The sequence below is a fragment of the Herpailurus yagouaroundi genome, unplaced genomic scaffold, assembly GCF_014898765.1.
Source record: "Herpailurus yagouaroundi ecotype Mexico unplaced genomic scaffold, PumYag 100, whole genome shotgun sequence".
Taxonomy (NCBI): domain Eukaryota; kingdom Metazoa; phylum Chordata; class Mammalia; order Carnivora; family Felidae; genus Herpailurus; species Herpailurus yagouaroundi.
The window spans coordinates 51,727,035-51,753,581 of NW_024412391.1; the positions used below are offsets into that span (position 1 = coordinate 51,727,035).

Here is a 26,547-nt window from a genome sequence, read left to right on the forward strand (position 1 = left end):
ATAGGATTATCAATGATCCGGCAATCCCACTTCTTGGTATATACCTCAAAAAAATGGAAACAGGATCTCAAAGAGATAATTGCACACCTGTGTTCATTGCAGCATTATTCACAATAACCAAGGGGTGAAAGCAACTTAAATGCCCATTGAAGGATGAATGGAACTTCCCTAAAAAAGGAACTTATGCTGTCATATTCTACAACATGGAAGAATCTTGAGGAAATTACGCTAAGTGAAATAAGCTAGTCACAAAAGATAAATACTGCAGGATTCCATATATACAAGGCATATACAACAGGCAAACTCATACAAACAGCAAACAGAACATGGCTAGCAGGACCTGGGGTGAGGGGGAAATTGGGAGTTGTTCAAAGGGTATAGATTTTCAATTTTGCAAGATGAAAAACAAGAGATCTGTGTATAATAATGTTTATATAGTTAATACTCCTGAGCTGTACATTTAAAAATAGTTAATATGTTAATTTTTTTCCACGATAAGTAAATTCCATAGATGAAAGCATGTTAACATAATTTACACTTAAGAAATTCAACCCTAATATCTTGACACAAATTTTGCTAATTCCAGTTTTTAATAAGTAGAGTTGAAATAACAATTAAAAATTTGATTTCTGCCTACAATATCCTCCCATTTTAAGGAATGAGTGAAAAAAATACAAAACCCCTCTCAATTTTCCTAAAAGAAACAGGCAATGTCTTTCTTTGATAAATCTTCTCCATTGTCATAAAACAAACAAAAATATCAACTATTATAATTATCAGTGGAGGCTCTTTCTCAGAATAACTCCATGTACAGCAGAGGCCATGAAACTGTAGTTTGGAAACCTCAAGATCTTCCCTATATTCAGTCTTCAGGAGGGCCAGGCGCGAGAGGCCAAACTCATTGCTGAACCCTGAGTGGCACTCACAGGCAGCAACGGTCACTGGACAGCTGATGTGAGTTTGGATCATAGTTCATCTAGCAACTTAGAAGGTAGAACATTGTGATCAAGACCTATACAGACTTCGTGCTTTATACATATTTTTACCAGGATAGCACAAATGACACTGTGTTTTCTTCATTTACTCACTCGTCAATTTCCCTAAGTGACTGTAAATTTAGAAATCTATTTGGCCATCTCATTTATCTTGCCGTTCTATGGTCATCTTCTCATTCCCTGGTTGTGGTCCCAGGAACAAAGAGTTGTTCAGCCTGCATGTACTGAATCAGCCTGCACTATTACTGATTATACACAGGCTAAATTGCAATAAAAAAAAATAGATGAAGGATGTTGGTCAGTTTACATACACAGTCATACACTCATAAGTGTACCTGCAATAAAATATTAGGCTGATGTGTAAATTAATTGGGATTGTTTGCTAGAGGTCAAATGAGTTCATAAGTTAAATTATAAACACTCTTTTAATACAGGTGTTTTTTTTCTTAAACATCTATTTGAAATTGCACAGTTGCCTTCATTATGGTTATTAATTTTTTTAAAACTAGAATTTTATAAGGGTTACATTTTCTAAAAGAAATTAGGTACTGCCATTCAATACCTATATTCAAGTTTCTCCTTTTAGGTTAATACTGAATACTCTTGCCTTAAAATATCTTAAGCAGATCTCTATTTCTGAATTAACTGCTACCTCATTACTAATTTCATTAAAAAACCTTAGTCATGTTTAACTTTATAACATTTTCAATCAAATATCAATACTGAAAAAGAGAGCTCTATGAGAAATTACTGTATTTCAGCCATAAGTTTATTCTATGTAGAGAATATGGGTGTGTCTGGGTATTAAAAATATGTTCACTCTTAAAGTTATCAGCAACTTTAATTTTCTTATGTGGATACTGCCTTCTAAAATCAATGTGTGGTGGTGTATGTATGCTCTCAGAAAAATCACTCTACATATGCATTTAAAATAAAATGAAAATGAAAAATTAATTATCTTGAAGAACTAGAGAATAATGAATCCTAAAATAGAAACAATGATGAAAGATTTAAATGCAGTTACACTGGAGAACTGATGTAAAAAGTATAGGAAGATAAAAAAGCACAGCTTTCACTTTGCATGTCCTCAAAGAAAACACAAAATCCCTGCAGTTCATAGATCCTTAATAAGACAGGCTTTGCCTGAGTGGTGGCGGCTACATTAAACATGAGATCATTATAAATGTCTGTGTTGTGAATGTAAATTATAGTGTAAGAATTATGTTGGTTAAGAGGACTTACATATCTAGGTTTTAACTTCCTTTTCTTTTACCACTTCACATTTTTAATTAGAAAATAATCAAAGGTAAGGACCTTATCTACAAATTCTATCAGAGTGAAATATGCAATTATTCTTTAGAAAATTCCTCATCTATTGGAAAGTAATGAATTTATGAGCTTTGGAACAAAGATACGACCTTTGAGACCGATTGTCATTTGTTCAGTATAGGTCCCATTGGTTGCGCCAAAGGCCAAGAAATGTCAGAGGTTAGGGGCTCTGTCTTGGCACCTAGAAGAGTAGTGCACACTGACTAGATGTTTGGTGTGCTTGAATTTAACTCTTGCAGGACATTATTAAGTCCATATGCAAATCCTCTTGAAGTTCCAAACTGTGCATGTGTCTCAATTAATTAAGAGTCTCAAATCTGGGACCCCTAATTTTAAAATGTGGATATTCAAGTAAGTGTACCACATGGGACAAGTCACTTTGATTCATGGAAATTGCTGTTAATTCAGCTGGAAATTTAGGCAGATGTCCTCACTGCAAATCAGATTCGTTGCAGAAAGCATTTTTTAATCTGTTTCTTTTCAAACATTCTTTACTAATTTTAAAGCTTGAAAAGTATCAGGAGTATAAGAATGACTTAAATCTGATTAAAGAGAATTTTTAAACTTTGAACATATCAATAAAAAAAGAAAAAAAATTTAAAATATCTTTGACCTTGAAAGAAAGACTAAAATACTGGGAAAATTTCTTAAAATGACTAAATGTGTTAACCGCTGTCTTTCTATGAAAACAAAACAAAGCTAAAAGATTCTCATCCAAAATATCTCGTCCAAAATGAAATAGTTTCTTTTTCAACAATAAATTCACCGACAGATTTAGAGATCTGGCAAGATAAAGAAAATCACATTAAATACACACAAGAACCAAAAAAGGGGCTTGATTTAAAATGACAGTTTGGCAGCTAAGTTAGGGTTAAAGTGATTCAATGATAATGGTCTTGAGTTTCTACTAACAAAGTGGTAACAAACTGACTAAAAATTTCTGACTCCAAAACCATAGTATTCTCAAGCCTATATTAAACACAAAGAGCAGGAGCTCTTCTTCGTATCCTCAATATTTCTTTTTCACTTTCCCAAAGCCAAAATGTTATCATTTTGTATAAAAAAAAATCAAAGCCAAATGGTGAAAATGCAAAACTGTGGCTAAACAAACAGTCAAAATTTCAATGGTTTTATCTGCAGCATGCCCAGCAACAAAACAAAGCCAAGATATTGTCCATCTTTTTGACAGACAAAGAGCCTCAGAGGTCCAGAGTGACATGCCCGAAGGCTGGCACGTGATTGGGCTAATTAAATTAAATAGCAGGAAACAGCTTTTCCATATGCCACTGCCTGGCCACACACAAACTGTAACAGTAAATCTTTTATACTATACAAGGAAAAATGTAACCATTAAAAAATATACAGTATCAGCACACAATCCAAGATTCAGAAGCTGAATATTCACATAAACTCCCTGACCTGGAGTTTAATGCCAAATATCTAAGAACTTCCTAATTCACTTTAGGAGCCATCCAAAAGCCCATGGTAATTAAAGAGGATGAAAAAGACATCCACCACCCCCCACCCCAACCTCCCATCACCACATCCACTAAGGTTTACCAACACTTTAATTTAAGCCAATTTTCTGATTGCTTTAAGGACATAGTTTGACACCAAATCAAATCAAAACCTCAATACTTCTGAATCGAAGTTAAAAATCCATTCCTTATTTTTTACCACGTTTATATCCTCTCTCTCCATTACCCACTGCAACTTAAGAGATCAATTGAAAAAAGCATAAAGCCTTGGTAATCTCTTGAGAAAATTCTTCTCCCATGCACCACCCTCCCCACTGCTTAGCCAATAACATAATTTTCTCTAAGTTTGCCACTGCAGTTCTAGCTTTTGTTCAAGACAACATTATTTTAAACACATCCATATTTTCATGTTTCTAGAAGAATTTTCCTGGCTTGGTAGGTGCTACCCATTTTTATCAATCATGGTTTTCATTAGCTTTGATTTCAAGTTGTCCTCTTAAAATAAAGAAGCACTGTGATGGAAAAATAAAGTCAAGGAAACTGCTTCCCAGGGATCCTGGGTTAGAATATTGCAAGGTAACTTTAACTTAGAGACGAAAAAAATTCAGAATCAGTGCAGACAGACATGGCTTATCTGTTTAAATAGAAACATTACATATATAATACAATATACAAACTGTAAATGATACTCAATTGGGGGGGAGAATTACATTTATGGTAAACAGTATGCAGATGTTATAAATATTTCATTATTTATGCTTTTCATACTTGAATTCAGGATTTTCATTAGACTTATTATTATTACTAGGTGAGTTGACTGAATTAATAGACCATGAGCTAACAAAATTATAGTATAATCTTTAATGACAAAAACACACCCAATTCATGGAGGTTACTCAGGAAAAGAATAAAAGAAAGAAAGCTGAGAAGGAGGAGGTAGAAAAAGAAAAAAATCTAACATTTGAAAGTGAAATTTGAAAAGGTTTTTCAAAACTAGTCAGTATTACTGTTTTTTACTTGGTTTATTTCACATAATTGCAAGATGCCAAAATGTCATTCAGTACACACGGGTTGGCAATGCCCTTTTCAGTATGTGTTTGTCTATATATGCCAGAAATCAATAAGCAATTATTATTATTATTCCTCCATGTCTCCCTTTGAAATTAATGTTTGAATGTGAAGATAACCAATACCCAAGAAATTCAATGAGACAATGGTCAAGCCATGTAGAATTGAGTGGTAAGTGACCAGATTCTAAAGTGAACCCAGGCCTAAGAGTGAGTTAAACCAGCTCCCTCTCCCTTTACCATCCGCACCCCCCCCCAATCAAAGCTGTATTTATCTCTTCACACTTTCCTGATCATGCTCCCTTCTGCATTCTCGTTCCTCCCACAGGGCCCTGGGATAGGATTAATAACTCCCTAGGGTCACCCATCCCTGTAAACATCCAGGACATTCAATAGATGCCCAGAGAGCATACTCATTAGTGGGAGAGAAAAACCAGGAGAGTCATGGCAGCCATAGACCAGCCCTAACAAAACTGAAAATCGAGTCTTGAAAGGTTCAAGTGATCAATGTTATTTAAAGAAAGACACAGGGGCGCCTGGGTGGCGCAGTCGGTTAAGCGTCCGACTTCAGCCAGGTCACGATCTCGCGGTCCGTGAGTTCGAGCCCCGCGTCGGGCTCTGGGCTGATGGCTCAGAGCCTGGAGCCTGTTTCCGATTCTGTGTCTCCCTCTCTCTCTGCCCCTCCCCCGTTCATGCTCTGTGTCTCTCTGTCCCAAAAATAAATAAACGTTGAAAAAAAGAATTTAAAAAAAAAAAAAAATAAAGAAAGACACAAATTTAAATTGTCTGGCATCTAATGACAATTTATTAGACATTAAAAGGAGCAGAAAAATAAGAACAATGTTCAAGAGAAAAATTAAGGAGTAGTAGCAGACACAGAAATGTTGGAGACAGTAGAATTAACAGTAAAGGGCTTTAAAATGAGTATTATAAATATGTCCAAAGGTTTAAAGGGAAATGAATAAAAGGATATAAATGGAAAATACATAAAAGAACTAAATGAAATCTCTGAAAAATATACTACCTTAATGACGAATTTGTTGGATGTGAATAAGTTTATTCACTAGAAGAAAAAATGAGTATGGAAATAGAAACTGCACAAACTGAAATAAAAAGAGAAAAAAAGAACAAGAAAAGAATGTACAGAGACTTATAGAGTGGTGAGACGATATCAAGTCATCTACTCTGGGTGTACTTGGAGCCCCAAAAGAGAAGGAGAAGAAATATAAGAAGAAACAATGTCTCACATTTTCCAAAAATTTAAAAAGGACAAACACCCACATGCAAGAAGCTCAGTGAACCAAAGCAGGACCAAAAAAAAAAAAAAAAAAAAAAAGGGGGAAGAAAGAAAAAACCCTCTGCACTGAGTGAAATCACAATCAAATTGCTGAAAACCAGTGATAGCAAGATAATAAAAATACATAGATGAAAAACACACTATCTGATGTTACGACTTGCTATAAAGCAACAATAATCTAAATTCTGTGGTATTGTTGTAAAGCTAGACATATATATCAATGGAATCAACAAAGAGTTCAGAAATTTACTCACACATATATGTTCAATTGATTTCCAGCAAAGGCATCAACATAATTCAAAGGAACAATGATAATCTTTGCAAAAACTGATTCTGAAAAATTTGAGATACTTATATAAGATATGAACCTCAGCCTTTCTCCACATCATACACACAACTACATGGCTCAAAATGGCTCTTAGCTTTAAATGAAAAAACAAAACTAGAAGAAAAAAAAAACAGTGAAGCAAATTTTTCTTAGGACATTAAAGGGTTAACCAAGAAGAAAAAATTGATAGATCAGGACACATCAAAATTAAAACATTCTGCTTTTCAAAATAAAAAGCAAAGCTATAGGCTGGTTGAAAATACTTGCAACATATATACCTAGAAATTGATTGTATCCAGATTATATGTTACTCCTGAAACCAATAATAAAAAGACAGACACTTCGATTAAAAAAAAAAAAACATGCAACATAGCTGAATCATTAATTTACCAAAGAAGTTCTATAAATGGCCAATAAGCATATGAAAAACTGTTCAACATCATTAGACATCAAGAAACACAAAACAAAACTACAATGAGATTCCATTACACATCCGCTAGAGCGCATACAGTTAAAAAAATCTGATAGTACCAAGTGTCAGTAACAGGACTCTCATACCGTGCTGATGAGAATGTAAAATAATAAACAATCGAAAATAATTTGGCAGTTTCTTATAAAGTTAAGCAAATAGTTCACAACTCAACAATTCCACTTCCAGGTATTTACCCAGAAGAAATAAAGACAAATGTCTACAAAGACAGCAGCTATAGGGGCGCCTGGTGGCGCAGTCGGTTAAGCGTCCGACTTCAGCCAGGTCACGATCTCGCGGTCCGGGAGTTCGAGCCCCGCGTCGGGCTCTGGGCTGATGGCTCAGAGCCTGGAGCCTGTTTCCGATTCTGTGTCTCCCTCTCTCTCTGCCCCTCCCCTGTTCATGCTCTGTCTCTCTCTGTCCCAAAAATAAATAAACGTTGAAAAAAAATTTTTTTTTAAAAAAGACAGCAGCTATATTCTTAGTTACTCATGCCTGGAAATAACCTAATTTTTCATCAGTAGATGAATGTATAAACAAATTGTGGCATATCCATATAATGGAAAGCTATTCATAAATAAGAAAAGACCATTATTACTGATACATTCATGGATGGATATAGAAGCAATCTTTGAGAGGAAAAAAAATAATCCAGATGGAAAATATCATAGACTCCTTGTATATAATTTATTTACATGAAATTGTAGAAAATCAAAACTAATGCATAGTGACAGAATACAGATGAATGATTGGGGAGTGTGGGTAGAGGCTTGATTAAAAAGAAGCAGGAAAGAAGTCTTTGAAATGGTATAAATATTCTTTATCTAGGTTTTGGTACACACATTTGTCAAAATTCATCAAACTGTACATATATAATGAGTGAATTCTTGTATTTACTTTTCAAGAGTAGATTAAAAAATCAGTAAGATTTAGAGAGTTAAAGTAACCAAAATAGAAACCTTACTTTAATTCATTTATTTATTTAAAAAAAATTTTAATGTTCATTTAGTTTTGAGAGAGACAGAGTGTGAGTGGAGGAGGGGCAGAGAGTGAGGGAGACGCAGAATCTGAAACAGGCTCCAAGCCAGCAGCAGAGAGCCTGATGTGGGGCTCGAACTCCCCAACCAGTGAGATCATGACCTGAGCCCAAGTCGGTCACTTAACTGACTGAGCCATCTAGACGCCTCTAATTCATTTAATTCAACATTTCAATTCAAATTATTATGGGACAAAGAAAACCCATGACATTAGAAATTGTGACTTTTGTAGGGCACCTGGGTGATTCAGTCACTTAAGTGTCTGACTCTTGGGTTCGGCTCAGGTCATGATCTCATGCTTTGTGGGTTTGAGTCCCACAGCTGGCTCCGTGCTGACAACGTGGAGCCTGCTTGGGATTCTGTCCCTCCCCTGCTTGTTCTCTCTCTCTCTCTCTTTTAAAAAAGAAAGAAAGAAATTGGGACTTTTTTGAATCCCTGGGAGAACCCCTTGGGGAAAAAAAAAACATATCTGCTTCTGTATCTAGAAGACAATTACATTGAGATACAACTAACCACTATACATATATAAAGGTATACAGTATAGAGTAACACTTAAAATTTGCATGAGGTAAAAGAAAATTTAAAAAAAAGAGAGAATCAAGTTGAATATTTTGATGAGTTGTCAGATGATTCAAGCAATACAAGAAAAATCAAACCATGTATAATAGGTACCAGAATACTGAATGTTAAATTTACTTTGATTGGTGAAGCATAAATAAAGAAAAGAGGGATTTGATAGTATTACCATCATGGCCAAAACATATTTAAGATGCTAAAAAAATACAGTGTAAATTAAGCTTATTCTTTATCATGTTAAATGAAGGTAAAAGAGAGAGGATTGATGACTATTCAAAACAAGGGGGCAATTTACGAAGATGGAGGCATCAATGCAGAATTTCTTGTTCCCAGATGGAACAAGTTTAACATTCCACCCAACTGGAGAGAGTAGAAAAAAAAATCCTCCCACCCAAAAAAAGATTCTCAGAGCATTTGTTAAAAAGCAAAGACTCAGAAAAGTTTAGTACTTGTTTTTTTCATCCTGACTCCAAAGAAAGGCAGAGCCCAATGCAAACGTCACAAGAGAATCCTTTGTAGGCTACCAGGCAAGGCCAGTTTTCTGAGTTGTGCTTAACTCAACTTCCTCATTGATGGCTTTGGTGCTGTTAATGGGGTGGGAATTAATGATATAGAGGAGAGCTGGGCATAGACAGAATTTATCAGAAGACCTTCTCCCTGGTCGGTATAGTTTCTTAATACATCTCTTGGAATAAAGATCATGTTGATCATTCAGACCTGGAGTTGTTTTAAATTTGCTGAATCCTTAGTTGAAATCTGTTTTTTCAGGAAAAATCTTGGGGTTCTTTTTATGGTCTGTAAAGGAGGAGGAAGAAAAGGGAGTGGAGAGGAAGAAGAGTAATGCATTCCCACAGTCTTCCAAAGAACATCCCAACCTAGGTATTTCCCCACAAATTGGGTGGGACTTGCAGCTGAATCAGTTCTATACTGTCTTCCTCCTGCAGTGACATAGGCCATATATATATATATATATATATATATATATATATATATATACACACACACACACATATATATACATACAGTGCCATTTTCTGTGTGCTGGGACTTGAAAAAGTTGGGGAAGCACTGATCTAAGGCTTTTAATTAACTGAAGAGAAAGTTATTCACTATTAAAAAGTTAAACTAAATGTTCCTACTAAGAGGAAGAAAGTTACAAATGGTCCAAGAAGCTCTTAGTGATGTTATATTAACAATGACATTAATAGCAATGGCTAATTTTTACTCGGCAGCAATTTTGCTAGCGCATATTAGATTATTTACATAGACGGATCCATTTAAAATTCACAAACACCCTAACAAAAAGATGACAATGTTAATCATATTTGACAAATGAGTAAACTGAAGTTTGGCACAACTAAATACTTTGCTCCAGGTGGAGTTGACAGTAATTGTTGAATTTGGAACTCAGGCCCTCCGACTATTGAACCAGCATTTGTAACCACTAGGCATCTACGTCTAAAAGGCAGTTCCACAAGAGGATCTCAAAGACAATGAGAAACGCCATGATTTAACTTTGATGTGTGTGTAGTCAAAACAACAATTGTCATGTTCAGTAACACTGAACAAATGAACAATTGTCATGTTCAGTAACACTTCTATTTAAATATCTGTAAAGATGAAGTCGATTCAGTCTCTAAAATTAATATGCGTAATTTTTCTTCTTTCTATGCTTTACCTTTCAAAAGCTATCTTATAGAATACATGGATATAGAAAAATTAATACTATAGAGAGACCATGAAAATTATCTGATGTGCTGTATTTTTATCTAAAAATGTGTCTAGTAGAATAATGATTCATATAGAATACAAATGATCACAAATCAATTCAGTTTATGGAATATCAAGTAATCAATTCATCAAGAAAAAAAATCCATCATTAACCCCTGGCAAAAAATAAAAATTAAAAAGTGACTATTATCACTAGAGCCAGAGTAAAAAAAATATAAAATATATATATATATATAATTTTGAGGGTTGAAACTACAGGATACCATTTAGATTAAACTATTAGGTAGATATTGTAGGTTCTGTTTACAGAGAATGTGAACAGGGCATTGGTATTTTACAGTACGTTCATTAAATCAGTATAAAGACTACACTGATGCGGAAGGAGGTTATTGTAACAGTAAAAGAATGAATTTGTGTTACTATTAATTAAGATATTGACCAGGGAAAGCAGAGCCAAAGAGAAAGTACAGAGATATGATGGTTTGGAAATCAGAAACAGGAGTATTGCAATTGCTTATTAGAAATAAAGGAGAGGAAATAAAGGTGATTTCATAATAATCTTTCCAGTGTCTAAAGGGTGGTTCCATGGATAAAATGGAAAAGCCGGATAAAACAGCGTATTTTAAAGACAGTGAATTTAATAACTGAGATGAGAGTGGAGAAATAAGTGAATTTTCCTTACAACTGATAAATATTAATAAAGCATTTGATAGACATCAAGTTACCTTTAAGGTAAAGAACAGGAGGTCTTTAAACCCTTAAATCATTAAGATATGCATATCCCTTCTAACACTAACAATTTACATGTGTATGTTAAACTGAGTAACAGCAATAGAAAGATAATGGCATGAGCAAATACTGGTTTGTTCAAGTTTGAAAGCCCACCTATTTCTAAAATGATGTAGTGAAGTCTGTTTACATAATATAAAATGAAAGATGATCTAAAGCAGGATTCTATAACAGAAAATATAATGTGAGCCAAAAATGTAAGCCACATATATAATCTTAACTTTTCTAACAGCCACATTAAGAAAGTAAAACAGGCAAGATTAATTTTAATAATGTTACATAATCTATTTAAAAATTATTTTAATAGGTAACCAAATACATCTTTATCACTTAGGAATATATTTTTCCTACTATGTCTCTGAAATCTAGTGTGCATTTCACACTTACAGCATATCTCAGTCATACCAGTCACATGTTAAATTCTTGATTGATACAAGTGACTACCAGTTTGGACAGTACAAATATAGGGGTCTTTGCAGAAATTCTGTCAACAGAGACACAAAGATGAAAACAAAGAGGAAAACATGGGTTCAACATAAAATTTAAGGGCAAAGAAGACATGAGTAAAAATGAGTAACCAGGATAGAATTTTGTCTTACAAATGAGGAAAAATAACTCTGATTTAGTTTTTTTTTAAATTTTTTTTAATGTTTATTTATTCTTGAGACAGAGACAGAGCTGAACAGGGGAGGGGCAAAGAGAGAGGGAGACATAGAATCTGAAACAGGCTCCAGGCTCTGAGCTATCAGCACAGCGTCTGACGCGGGGCTTGAACCCACGAACTGTGAGATCATGACCTGAGCCGAAGTCGGACACCCAACCAACTGAGCCACCCAGGTGCCCGTCGGATTTAGTTTTTAAACGTCACCAGAAAAAGGCATTTCTTAAAGGAAAAATAAACTTAATGTTTTGTTCAGTTTATATTAGGTACAATAAACAGCAAGATTGTAGCATTTATATGGTTATTGGGAAGAAAAAGGAAAGGAAGAGCCTCAAAAGCCAGGAAGCAACAAGAGATAATAACAGGAAGGGGAGAAATGCGAGACCAATATCAGCTAGAAATTAAAAAAAAAATGGAGATGCTGCATGAGAAAATGGAGACCAACAATCATTAAGTTCTTATCTCTTTAAAAATAACTCAAATGGAAGAACATTTTTTAAAAAAAGTGTATATAACTCAAAAATGGATCAAAGACCTAAAAGTGCTAAAATTAAAAACTCTTAGGGGCACCTGGGTGGCTCACTTGGTTAAGTGTCTGACTTCGGCTCAGGTCATGATCTTGCGGTTCATGAGTTCAAGCCCCCCATCAGGCTCTGTGCTGACATCTCAGAGCCGGGAGCTACTTTGGGTTCTGCATTTCCCTCTATCTCTCTCCCCTTCCCCTGCTCATGCTCATGCTCTGTCTCTGTCTCTCTCTCCCAAAAATAAAAAAATAAAATAAAAACATTAAAAAATAAAATAACTCTTAGAAGGAAACAGGGGTATACATCTTTGTGACACTGGATTAGGCAATGGTTTCTTAAATATGGTACCAAAAGCATAAGCAACAAAAGAAAAAAATAGATAAACTAGACTGCAGCAAAAATAAAAATGTGTACCAATAGAAACATCAAGAAAAGGAAAGAAGACCCACAGAATGGGAGAAAAAATTTGCAACTCATATATTTGATAATTTGCAATTCACATTTTGGATATCCAGCAAATATATTTAAAAACACTTAAAACTCAACAACAAAAAGACTAAGAAGCCAATCAAAAAATGGGCAGAGGATTTGAATAGATATTACCCCCAAAAGATACAAATGGTCACTAAGTAAATTTAAAGATGCTCATCACCATTAGCAATTAGCAAAATAGGAATCAAAGCAGCAATGAGTTGATATTTCACATCCACCAGGATGACTGCAATTTTTAAAAAAAAATAAAATAACAAGTGTTGGAAGGACATGGAAACATTGCAATCCCTCTTATACTGCTAGTGGAAAACAATCTGGCAGTTCTTCACAAGTAAACAGAAGTACCATAGAGCCCAGCAATTTCACTCCTAGGTATATACTATGCATATACTCAAGAGAATAATGTATGTTAACATAAAAGCTTGAACATGAACATTTATAGCAGCATTACTCATAGGAGCCAAAGAATGAAAACTATGTGTCCTTCAACTAATGACTGCATAAACAAAATGTAGTATAGTCACACAATGGAGTATTATTCAGTCATAAAAAGGAATGCAGTACTGATACACGAACCTTGAAAACATTACGCAGAGTGAAAGAAGCCAGACACACAAAAAGCCACATAATATATGGTTCATTTATATGAAGTCTCCACAACAGGCAAATCCATAGAGACCTAAAGTAGATGTCAGGGGCTGGAGGGAGGGAGCAGAGGGGGAATGATTGATTAACTGGTAGAGGATTGCTTTCAGTTGATGAAAATATTCTGGAATTAGGTAGTAGTGACAGCAGCACAGCATCATGAACATACCAAAAACCCACTGAATTGTATACTTTAAAATGGACAAAATGATAAATTGTATGTGATATGAAATTTATCTCAACAAAACACAAAAACAAAAAACTATGTTGCAACAAATAGCTCACAACTTGTGAAGAAAAATAATTTGCCAAGTATTGGTGAATAATACTCTATAAACAGGCTAAGCAATTATTTAAATTAGAAGAGAAAAATAAACCAAAAGGACAAATACTATCAAAGAAGTAACAGCAGTAAATATTGTGAGAATAATCTGTAGTCGAGTTAAAATGCAAATGAAACAGAACAATACACAAAAAATAGAATATAGTCTATTTTGGAAACTATGAATGAAGAGTTCAAGGATCTTAGGTAAAAGCTATTGAAAATCAGGCCATAATTCAGGAAGTGGATTAGGGCCCTTGGGCACCTCCAGAACATTATATCTGAATCAGAATCTCCCAAAGGGCTTAAAAAATTACATGCCTGGGCTCCATGTTGGGACAACAGAATCAGAATCTCTAGGAGGTACAGTCAGAATCTGAATTGCCAGCAACTTCCCTCAGGAGGATTTTTATGCATCTTTCAACAGAAAAATCACCTAGAAAGACAAGAACTCAAGACAAATGTCTCCGTTCTTCCTCTCCCCAACATTTTATACAGACTATTTTAGCTCAAAATAATTATCAAGAGCAGAAGTCAAAAAAAGGTTTTAAAAGGCGGCGTTCTAGGTGCTTAGAAATTGGGTTCTTGGCCTTGGTTGGGAAATAAAGATAAGAAGTGGCAAAGGAGGGCTTGACCTAGTTGAAATCTTTTCTCCTCTCCGCCCAAAATTAATCTCAAGGGCAGGTATTCTGTTTTCCCTCATCCTAACACTGGCTTGGGTCAGAAAAAAAGAAACTCACAAATTTTCATGACTCAAAATGGTTGAATATCATGTGTCCAAGAATTAAGTCTCTCATCTGTGCATTAGACAAAAAAAAAAAAAAAAAAAAAAAAAAAAAAAAAGAGTCCTGATCTCCTACTTTACAACAAGGAAACAACGATTAAGAGAAAACTGATTCAAAACAGTTCGGAAATGCTGATGGGGGGCTGGAAGAAAGGAGAGAGAGAGAAGAGAGAAGAAGAGGGAAGAGGGAAGAGGGAAGAGGGGAGAGGGGAGAGAGAGAGAGAGAGAGAGAGAGAGAGAGAGAGAGAGAGAACTGGTGAATTAATAAACCTGTATAGGTGAAAAGAATTGTTGCATTAAATGCAGTGCGGTAGTAAAAGGAGAGAACAAGAACTCCAGTGCCGGAGTGCCTGGGTTCAAATTAGAGCTAGACTGTCACTGATTGGGTGACCTTGGCCTTATTTAACTTCCTTGTGCCTCAGTGCCCTCATCTCTACAATGAGAAATAATATCTACCTCATAAGGTTGTTGTGAGAACTAAACAAGTTACTAGACATACGTTTGCAATAGTTAAAAGTGAAAGTCTTTTTTTAAATCAAGATGACCCCAAAAGGTTGCATGGTCTAAACCTTCCACTTTATAAGCCTTAAAGAAGCTATTATAAAATTAGAATAGAGAACTTTTTAAATCTAAATAGATAAGTTCTGAAAAGTCACATTCCCAGTATCTTGTTTTATTTGCCAGAATTCTTTGATTGCCCTCCCGTACTTTCCTTTTAAAACCTCAATGGAGGAATTATCAAGAACAAAGGGAATGGTAATCTACATCTAGAATTCCTTCTCTTGCATTTCCAAGTTCTTGATTGTAATTGGTAATTACCTTGATTATTTATCATTATTAACTCACAATTGTATACCCACAATTCCGTTTCCATTATCGAAATAATCACAAAGAAAAACCAAATTAAAAAAAATAATCTTGTCTACCTATATATCCGTTGAGTACTAGGTTTCAAAAAAAAATGTTGAGTGTCTGAATTCCTTTTTAATATCCTTTAGAGAAAAAAGTATAAAACTAAGTAAAAATTTCTCAAAGATAATCTTTTTCAGATTAATTAAAAGTAGCAGTCTCCATTTAAGCAGCCACCTTTACCAATGAGAAGGTGGATTTTTACTGCCAGAAGAGGAAATCTAATGTTTAGTAACTGCAATTCCCGGCAAAAAGTATTTTTCTTAAAGAAAAAGTTTTAACATGAGATTGATACTTTTTATTGAACTTCCACTTTACAGTTTGAAAATCAGAAATGCAGTATAAAACCATTATCTAATTGGTTCCTCCAACTCCTTTTTGAGGATCTCTGGTATCAGGTTCTTCTTGTAATTTTATAAAAAGCCTAAAGGCAGGGCGCCTGGGTGGCTCAGTCAGTTAAACGTCGGACTTCGGCTCAGGTCATGGTCTCGTGGTTTGTGAGTTCGAGCCCCACGTCGGGCTCTGTGCTGACAGCTCAGAGCCTGAAGCCTGCTTTGGATTTTGTGTCTACCTCTCTCTCTCTGCCCCTCCCCTGCTCATGCTCTATCTCTGTCTCAAAAATAAATAAAACATTAAAAAAAAAGTCCAAAGGCAATTTTTAGAAAATTATAACTAATGATATTCCAACAATTTTGATCAAATTATCAGATTTATGGCATTATGGAATAATAATCCATTTTGTAACAGTGATATTTAGCTCCAGAATTCTTTTTTTTTTTTTTAATTTTTTTTTCAACGTTTATTTATTTTTGGGACAGAGAGAGACAGAGCATGAACGGGGGAGGGGCATAGAGAGAGGGAGACACAGAATCAGAAACAGGCTCCAGGCTCTGGGCCATCAGCCCAGAGCCTGACGCGGGCCTCAAACTCACGGACCGCGAGATCGTGACCTGGCTGAAGTCAGATGCCCAACCTACTGCGCCACCCAGAGGCCCCCAGATTTCTTAATAATCTAATGCAATATTGTTGTGAGTTGGAGTAATTTTAATTTGTAAGACATTAAAGTTTAGATTAAGGGAATCAAAGAATATAAAACAAGTATTTTTAACCCGCTGAGACAAAAACAAGGTAACACATTATGAAGTTATGAAGTACTGACTGATTTAAATTTTGCTAGCACAGTCTGTCAAGGCGCATGGATGTCTATGGTCCAGTTTCCTTTACCTGAGCCAGGCTCCTTGTTCTCTACTCTAGCATTAGAATCATTGTTTCCATCTAAGGGGAAGTCATTTAATTATTTTTTTCTCTTTAAATTTATGGACTGTTACTTTATACTTGTAGGTCAGGCTGTCACTGTAATAGATAAAATTATTATGATACATGGAACATTATTTTATTATTTACTGAGTGCTTGTTACACTGAAGGAATTATGTTAACCTTTTTAAAAATAATTTTTTAAGTTGAGCAAAGTTAGGAATTAACATTTATCAATATAAAGTTTTATATTTGGAAGGTGACATCAAAGATGATGACATATCATGAAAAAAGAGGCCACACTGGGGAAATGAAGAGGCAACAAATTTTACCTGTGTTTGCTATCTGATAATGGCTGACATAAGTAGGTTAAAATCATTGTTGGATTTATTATTTTTAATGGCACGAGAAATAATTGCTCAAAATGTCTTCATTTTCTTGTTTCGACAACAAATGGCAAATATATTTTGGTATACGAGACCTAGTGCATGAGCTTCAAATTCGATTAAATAGATCAAGTTTACACAAAGCCAAATGTATGAAAGGGGATCTTTTAAAAAAAACTTTATTTGAGAAAGGAAGAGACTTATAACAGAAGGCAAGAAGGAAACATACAAACAATATATTTACAACACAAAACAAGAGATCACCTTCAAGGGTGTAAATTATAATAAATACAGTAGATTTTAAAAGAGACATTTATCAATTAATTCTAAGATGAATTAAGTCCAGCTTTCTTTTTCACTGGTTCCAGGTAGTTTCTTGATTAAATTCAAAGACTATCAAATTCAAACAATTAATGTCCACCAACTGTACTGATGAAGCTAGCTCTCTCAAATGACATTATAAAAAATAGGTTTTTTTTTTGTTTGTGATTACATATCTTTGAAGTGATATTATACAAAAGTCTGCTCAGCCACATGTTCCTCCCCAAATAAAATGTATTTTAAAAGATGCACTATCCCTTTTTTATGAGATTGAAAGAAGACTTTAAAGAAAATGAATATTTATGAGATGGAAAAAATATACAATTTTATCTTAGGAATGCCATATTTTTAATGCAAAACAACTGACAAAAAGTCATTTTAATCTTAAGGAATATACTAACCAAAATATGTTGGTAATAGGAAAAGTTGCCTATTATAGCTATTTGTCAAATTATCAGAAGGACTTTCGTTATATGGAAAAGTTTTAAACTTTCTAACTTCTAGTTATATTAATTTAATTTGAATGGAGACTTTTTAAAAAAGGATAATGTATCTTTAGCAGTGACCTTTTTTTAAGAAATATTTTTAAATGTCACAGCAAAATGTAAACAACACGTGCCAATAACATACAGTTGTTACAATGTCTACATTTGGCAAAATTGTTCTATCTCCTTTGAAACAGGATACTACACCTTAAAATACCTTGGATTTAGAAATATAAATATTTTAATAGAAAAAAACCTCACAAAGATTCTAGGTCAATTTGGATTATCCATATTAAAGGGGTCTTAATACAGAGAATCTTTAACTAGCTTAACAAAAGTAAACCTATAAAACAAGGTAAACATATCAAAAGGGAGTATGAAGGAAATGTTCCAGTGAAAAGCTTCCTTAACAATTTCCCTACTTGTGGTGTTATTTTCTTAGACAATAAATCAATTCATAGAGTGCCCTTTAAAAACAGAAAGAGTAAAACACTATCCTCCGTTTCCCCCCCCCCTACATTCCTCATTACATGAATCACTTGGACTTCCTGTTTCCACAAGGCATTTCCTGTTCAGCCGCATAGAATCAGTTTTCTGTAGAACAGCAGGAACCTGACAAAGAACTGACTTAAATAAACAGAGTCTTCTGTTGCCTTCAAAGTTGTTTGTATTTCATAGCATCAAAGGACACAGTCCTTCTGAAGGTGCATTATATACAAGTAGATTCTGTTGTTAAGCCTAACTTTCCTAAATTTTTATTTGCCAAAATGGTATGGTATATGCCGGGTCATTATGGAATCATGCCTAAGAGATCCTAGTGATATGATTATGAAATATGATACACCTTCTTCTTTTAAACATAATTGTGACTTCATATCAGATAATCATCATACCATTACTACGTTTTCTACAATTGTAGATACAATATAGTATCTGATTGGACCATAATGCTGCACATTACTCCTTGCCGATACTTGCATCGGCTTCATTTGATCTTTTTTGATAGACAATGTCATCAAATAACACAAGATAAAAGTAAAATGAGCAGTGCTAGGTGAGACATAATGTAATATTTAAAATAGTGCTGTACTTTGCAATCTATATATTTAAAACCACCTCTATTCCTAATATTTTCAATTGCAATCTATACAATAACCTAAGGACTATTGGCATGGTAACCAGAACATTTAACTTAACAAAAAAGAGAGAGGACGGAAGGGGCAGACTACCTTTAACAGTGTTCAAGACTGTAGTATGATACATTATGTACAACAATGTGAAAACTGAATTCTATATACCAAAAAAAAAAAATTCAAGAACTAATAGAATGTTTCATTGATCAGACTGGGTGACTTGATCCAGCAGTCACTGATCTCAACAGATAAACTAAAAACAACACTGAGTTCGTTTTCCTTAGAAGTAATTGGTGTGGTGGGCTTTGGGATGAATTTAAAGCCTATTAATTATGTGTATACTTATGTAGTATAATTTTAGTGTAACAAGTATTTCCTTACCAGTGGAGTTTCAATGAAACCTTGATATCTATATAGAAACCAGTATATAGAGAAATCTCTATATAGATATATATGTATTAAGTAGAATCCTTAAACACTAAAATCAAATCATTCAGAAATATAAACAGGATAGGAAATATCCATTTACCAAAACCTGCAATGCATTTCATATTCAGATAATGACTTTAATTACAAATCCTGGAGCTAAATCTTTGCCTATTACCTGTTGCATAAAAGCAGCCTGCTCCCCAGATTCCATTTCCTGGATCTGAGCATCTTCATCACTGTCCACTGGTTCCTCCTTGACCTTCACAGCCCCAACTTGTCCCAGTGTGTCATCCACACAAGCACTGCTGTCGCTCCTAGTGCTGTTGCCACTAGAGGGCGCTCTGTCTTCCTGCATCGCCTGGTCCCCCTGAAGCTCTTCCTCCGCTTCCTCGAGGTGACTGCCTGGTTGCTTCAGTTGTTCAATAGATTTCGAAAGCAGCTAGAAGAGAGTGTTCAGGGGTTCAAAATTCAATAGTCCTTGGTGGTAACAGAGAAGCAAAATACACTTCGATTTCTAATGACCCTACTTCAGTGCATTCTGTTTCCTAATTTCTGAATATCAATTTCACAACGAATTTGTTTGCAACAAACTTCCTCAATAATACTGAATCTGAAGCAGTCCCATCATTTCTATATTGTATTGGTGTAGCAGGCAGAGAATAAGGTGTTTAGGTGCTTTTAAGAATCGGATTACTCTTGAACACACTTAGAAAATGGTGGGAAAAAGGTCAATAAGCTTCCTCTGGGAGAACCAGGAAACTTTTATAAGTACAGTTTGTACTGTGACAATTTAATCCAAATAGACCTGAGAATATTTTTCTGCAAAGAGAAAATGTAATGGAAATAATGGAACGGTAATGGAAAACTTCCACAGTCTCATTTTTATGACAAATGTCAACCACTATAAAATACAAACACAAATGAGAAATCCTTGTTTATCTAATTTTCCCAGACCTAACTGGTCAAATGATAAACACCCTCTTATATATACCAGTAAAACATGGAAATATTGATTTTGAAATCCTAAACTTTAAAAAGATGTGGGATTAAAAAATTTATAGTAGAAATGTTTTATGAACATATCTAAACTAAATAAGAGGGAAGAAGAAATTCTTTGTAATTGAAAATTAGTACTTAGGCCTTTTCTTGACTTTATAAATTAAATTGTATTTAATCTTCAGAAGTATATGAATTAATTGATCAATGATTTTAAAAAATGACAACATACCTAATGTAAACAATAGCAAAATATCACAGTATAAAAGCTCAATAAATGGGGTAAAATACTCAAGATGATTTCATCTTACAGTAGATCTTGTTTTAATTGATAAGGTCCCCACTGACTGATCATCTGCAGATCCTAACTGTGTTTTCAACAGTGATTAGAGTTTTCTGTTACATCAGTGCCCATGTAAACAACATGCCAAATATTGCTAATGAGCAGCACACTTAGAATACAACCACTAAAATCATGAATACTGATTTTTCTATGTCCAGTTTCAGCTTACTCATACATATCTATGTTTCTTTTTTTTAAAAGTTTATTTGTATTTATTTTGAGAGAGAGAGTTCATACAAGTGGGGGAGGGGCAGAGAGAGGGAGAGAGAGAGAATCCCAAGCATGCTCCATACTGCCAGTGCAGAGCCCGACATGGGGCTGAAACTCACAAACTGTGAGAACCTGAGCCAAAATCAAGAGTTGGACACTTAACCAAATGAGCCACCCAGGTGCCCCTAACTATGTTTCTAAGACTAAATACATGCTTAGAGTTAGAATACCTAGTACTCCAACTCTGAAGGGTGTCTTACCCACTTTAGGCTTACAGACTTTCCTCCAGGCCACACAACCTCAGATGGCTATGCACACAGTGATGAAATCCTTAAATTTCACTGTAGGTAAAATTATTGGGAGTTTTCATTCATTTGTTCAATAAATATTGATTGAGCGCCAACTACGTTCAAGATACCATGCCCTCATGGAGCTTATAGTTTAGTGTGTTAGAAAGGCACCAAATAGATAAATAAGTTTATTCTTATTTTCAAGTATGGTAAATGAAAATGAAAAGCACAGGGTGTTCTAAGAGTACACCCTAGTTGGCACAGGAGCACAACTGTGCATGGCTATGGGAGGTTTCACTTAGAGGGTGCTATGTTTAGGCTGAGACATGAAAGAGGAAGGATAGAAAAGGAGTTGTCCGTTATGGGTATGAGGGTTTGAAATAAGGGTAGAGAGCATTTCTGGCCCAAGGCACAGTATGTGTGCTAGAAAAAGGAGTTTAGTGGCATTAAAGCAAATGAAAGGCTGGTGGGGTTTGACCACAAGAAGATGGGGAGAATGCTGGAAGATTTTGTTGGAGAGAGTTACAGCTTATACTATATTTGGTTGGGTTGAGAACAAGATTCTAGAGAAATAAAGAACAATTTAGGATAAGCCACTAATAAGATGTAAACATCACCAATCTTAAGTTAGACATAATCAAGCTACGAGAATATCTACCAATCAAAATGTATGTCAAAATGAAGAAGGCAAATTAAATATTAATTTCCTTTGTGCCTACAATCTAATTTCTATTGTTCCTGGGCTGTCAGCATAAGAATAATCATCCCATCATGCTTTAAATGTCTCTAAGCACTTTATAGGAAATTATTTGCAGGACTTTTGTACCAATGCTAATCAGCTCTTCATATCATAAATACATATTACCTTGCATACTGCTGAGATTTTGGAGAAAAGGGACAATGTAATATTTCTAAACTTTGACTATAAAACTCTAGGATCCCATTTAATTGGCTGTTAGAAAAAGAACATATAACACCATAGAAAATAAGCAGGGTTTTCATTAAAAAGTCCCAGTTTGGGCTGGGACACCAGGGGTAAGGACTTTGGGTGACAAGCATCCACCCATTCTTCAGAGAGAGACAGAGAGAGAGAGAGCTAGAGCTCATCATTCAGTCTTGCAAAGCTTACCTCCATCACTCATCTCAGATGAGATATACAAGAGCAGGGTATAGAGGCTGTTGTGGGGAGAAGATTTTATCTAAAGAAAGGTATTAGTCAGGTGAAGGAGGCTGCAAGAGCCCCTCAGAGGGACTATCTGCAGGCAGACTGCTATAGTTCCATCTTCTGGATGGATGCTTGGTGAGCTGCATGACTTCTCCCTCTCATTACCAAAGCTTAGCTGGAGAAACTCATGGGAGCTAGCTCATCAGAGCTGGTGGGCCAAGGACATGTATGAAGGAAGCAGACACCTCTGGGAGGGGGGTCAAAAGTTCCTGAGCATAAGAACCTCTGTGAGTAAGAAAGAGTAAAAAATAGGGGATGTGTGGCCATGAGACAGGAACTGAGAGGCCGTTCATGAAAGGTCCACCAGCAAGCACAGGACCACTGTCCAGGAAATGCCACGTCCAAAGTCCCTGCTTACTGAGCAGTGGCTGCGACTTCTACAGCTTCTGGATGTTTGACGATGGGGCATATTTAATAACCAAGAGGAAGCTATAAATACCACCTGTTAAGTAAAAGGGTGACCCTATTGCTGTTCGTCTTCTTTCCAGTCCCAGTCCCAACATGGCCACTCAGTACCTTGAACTCCTAACCTCTAATGGTCTTTTTCCTCTGTTCTACTTTAGCTCCCAAAGCTGTGATTATACCTTTGCCTTGGTCTATTTTTTTTTAATGTTTATTTATTTATTTTGAGACAGAGAGAGAGAGAGAGAGAGAGAGAGAGAGAGCACGCGCAGGGGAGAGGCAGAAAGAGAGAGAGGGAGAGGCAGAAAGAGAGAGAACCCAAGCAAGCTCTTTGCCATCAGTGAGGAGCTAACGCAGGGCTCGATCAGACAAACCTTGAAATCATGACCTGAGGCAAAATCAAAAGTTGAATGTTTAATTGACTGAGTCACCCTGGTGTTTATTGGTAGCTGTGTACTTTCCTAAATCTCTGTTTCGAACATCATTCCCTTCTGGATCATTCTCAGAATATTCTGACCCTAACCTCTCCTCAGCTCTGGAGGGTGCTCTAAGCAATTGAGCCTACCACATTCTTGCTGCCCACCCTCCCTTATCCCCCGCCCCTTCCCTCCTTGCTGGACTAAGCTCCATTCTCCATCAATAAAAATGACTCCCTTATACTGTCTTCAACTCTCTTGCCCTTTTCAACAAGGGTTTTACTGGAAAAGTAAGACTTCTAACCTTGATTAATATTGAATCTCTGCCAAACCCAAGCAGCTGAATAAGCTAGGAAACAAACAAACAAATTACAATCATGTTGAATGTTTCTCTTCAAATTCACGAACAAAACCATCAAAAGGGTCCTCTGTGCTGCCTGACAGTCCTACTACATTTCTTTAGTTAATTCATTCCCACTCTTTCCTTGACAATTTCAAACTACTGCCTCTCCCCTGCAACCTCTAATATTCAGACCTTTTATTCACTGCCTGCTTTGCTTCTTATTTCACTGAGGAAACAGAAGCCTCCAAAGGGAAACTCAACATCCGGCTATCATCACATTTAGCAAGCTCTCCTATTCACCAATCGTGCTCCTGTTCTTTGGAAAGCAATGTCTTTGCTCTTATTCTCAGTCAATCCCTCGGCTTATGACCTGGATCCTACCTACTCCTGCAATTATCCACTCTGTCCTCCGACACACATTTCCCCTCTTTGCTGGAATATTCTTACTTGCACATTTTCAAAATGATAATCCATCTTAAATAAAACCTCCCTTGCTCCCCTCAACCAACCCCAGTATTTAACTCCCTTCACAACAAAACTCCTTATCTCTTTTCACTGTCTTCATTTCTATTTTCCCATTCTCTTTAGAATTCATGCCAACAAGGCTTTCAACCACACCATATGACCAAAATCTCTCTTGTTAAAGTAAATAGTAACTGCATTAATTCTGAATCCAGTGGCATTTTAAATAGGATATTAATGTGTCAGTAAGGTAACGCATTTCAAAAAGGGCACCAGGACACAATCATAGCATCTTTGAAAGTAAGAGACTCATATTACTACTGTTAGTTCAGCCAAAGACAAGACAAACTGTGTGTTAATTTCCCAGAATATAGTTTTCCATACATAGCAAGACTGTCAAAGAAAACCTCTAATACTGACCAAATGCTGAGTGTTCACAGAACATGCCATACGTATGTTTTAACAAAAAACCTGAAATCTGACCTGTTAATGTATTTTTGAGGTCATGGACATACCCACAAATCTCATCATTTAGTCCACAGATCACATTGGGTCAGTATTTACAACCTCACTGACAAAGATATGTATGTAACAATTCTCAGTGTGCAATAAAGAAACAATGCCATTTGTTCTAGTGAGTTCCTTTGGCTTCATCTATAGTTGTGATGTACTAAAGGAAACCTGAGGGAGAAAAATGAATAATGCTATGATGATGGGGCAAAAAAGCCAAATAGCAAAATGATCTTCCAAGGGCAGAATTCCTTGATGGTTTGTAAAAGAAATGTTTCTTGACATAAAACAGTAACTTATGAGTGGAGATCATATACATATAAAATGTAGTCATTGGTAATAACGCTCTTCAAACCTTTATTCTATAAAGAAGGAATTTCATGTCCGGAGAACCTGAGCCATCTCCAAAAAAAAAAAAAAAAAAAAATAGAAACCTAGAATTTTCGATACACTTCCAATCTGCTTTCTCCTCTGAAACAGCTATATTCTGCTAACAACTGAATTAATATAAACAATTCCATTGTCTTCCTGAGCTCCAAACTTCATATTCAGCTGCTTCAACATCTTTCCTTAGATCTAGAATATCAAACAGGTATCATAAATTTTAAATAGCTCAAAGAAAACCTTTATTCTCCTCCCACTCAAAATGTTTTGCTCACTTAATTGTCTCATCTGAGTGACCAGCAATACTCAATTGCATGAGTCAAGAATCTAGGATTTATTCTCGTCTCTCTCACTCATCATTTTTTTTAATAAATACCTGAAAGTGTAATTGATGCTTAGTAACAGTGCTTTGACACTTTTCTTCCCAGGTTATGAAGCAAATGCCAAGGTCTACATGAACAATAACTGCCATTTTTTCACCATCTCTGAAACAGAATGTGCTCTTTGCAAAGTTTCACAAAATACAAGAGTGATAAATGGGATCTCCTGGAACCAGCTTTGCAAAATACAAATGCATAGAAGGAGTTAACCTAACTTCTTCTTCCAGGTATTTGACTAAAGCTGTTTTTGTTTAAGCAGTCAAATTTGCCAGAGTGGAAAAATTAGCAATTAACATCAATAAGAAAAATCTACAAACCAAAGTCACAGAAAACTTGCCTGCCAGGTTTAACTTATTATAGATTTTTAAAATAAAAAATTACTTGACATTGTTTGTAAGTTTCTGACTATGTATGAAGACATTCAGTACTCAGATTATGTTGTGTTATATGTGTTTTTGAACTTCAAATGTGACCATTACAACGATGGTAGGGGCTAACCCTTTTCTAATTTGTACTGTCGCTGAGTGGCCCCAGATGCAGGGAGGAACTGTCTGCTCACTCTCAGTGGGGTAGCAGAATCTCTCTTTGGTTGAACATCTGGAGGTGATCCCCCAGCAAAGTTGAGCTGTTGCCTTGCTGGCTACAAAACACAAGACAAAACATCTGTGTGACAGATAAATGCACAGACCTGTGCGAATCTCGGCTGAGGGCCCATCTGTAAAACACACCGTGTGTCATTCATCTGACACCAGGTGAGGTACTTTGGTGGGGAACCCAGCAGAGAGGAAGATGATGGCTGTGCTTCTCCTTCTCCTTTTATCTGTGTTCTTCCTCATCTGTCAGTGTTTCCCTGTATTCTCCATGCTATTGCACAGCCATTGTACCGAACACTAAGAATGCTGCAGGCAATCTATGACCATTCTGGGTTTGTAACACACACTCATACATACTCATGCCGATATTCCAAGGACCAGGTATGATAATTTATCTAAATCTCTAACACCTTAAGTTTGCAATTCCATTCTTATCAATCCCTGCTAGGATCATAATTACAGCAAGTCTCTAAACTTCAATGTTCTATATTCCATGTTAAATATCATCTAGTCTATTGGCAAATGATGTAAAATTAATGAAATAATAATTA

The 26,547-nt window shown here is 35.6% G+C and overlaps 1 protein-coding gene across 24 annotated transcripts in view; it reads right to left on the reverse strand.

Moving 5' to 3' along the window:
- The window catches only part of HDAC9 (histone deacetylase 9), a 931,635-nt gene that overhangs the window by 346,229 nt on the left and 558,859 nt on the right, over positions 1–26,547 (reverse strand). For 18 of the 24 annotated variants that reach the window (XR_005789365.1, XM_040472481.1, XM_040472497.1 and 15 more), the window contains one exon: positions 19,618–19,881. Coding sequence is in view for 23 of the 24 variants with exons in the window: in XM_040472481.1 (XP_040328415.1) it covers positions 19,618–19,881 (264 nt within the window). In the remaining variant the exon portion in view is untranslated. Of the gene's footprint in view, positions 1–17,237; positions 19,882–26,547 lie in introns of those variants that run through there. The other 6 variants (XM_040472503.1, XM_040472499.1, XM_040472498.1 and 3 more) reach the window with 1 other exon arrangement.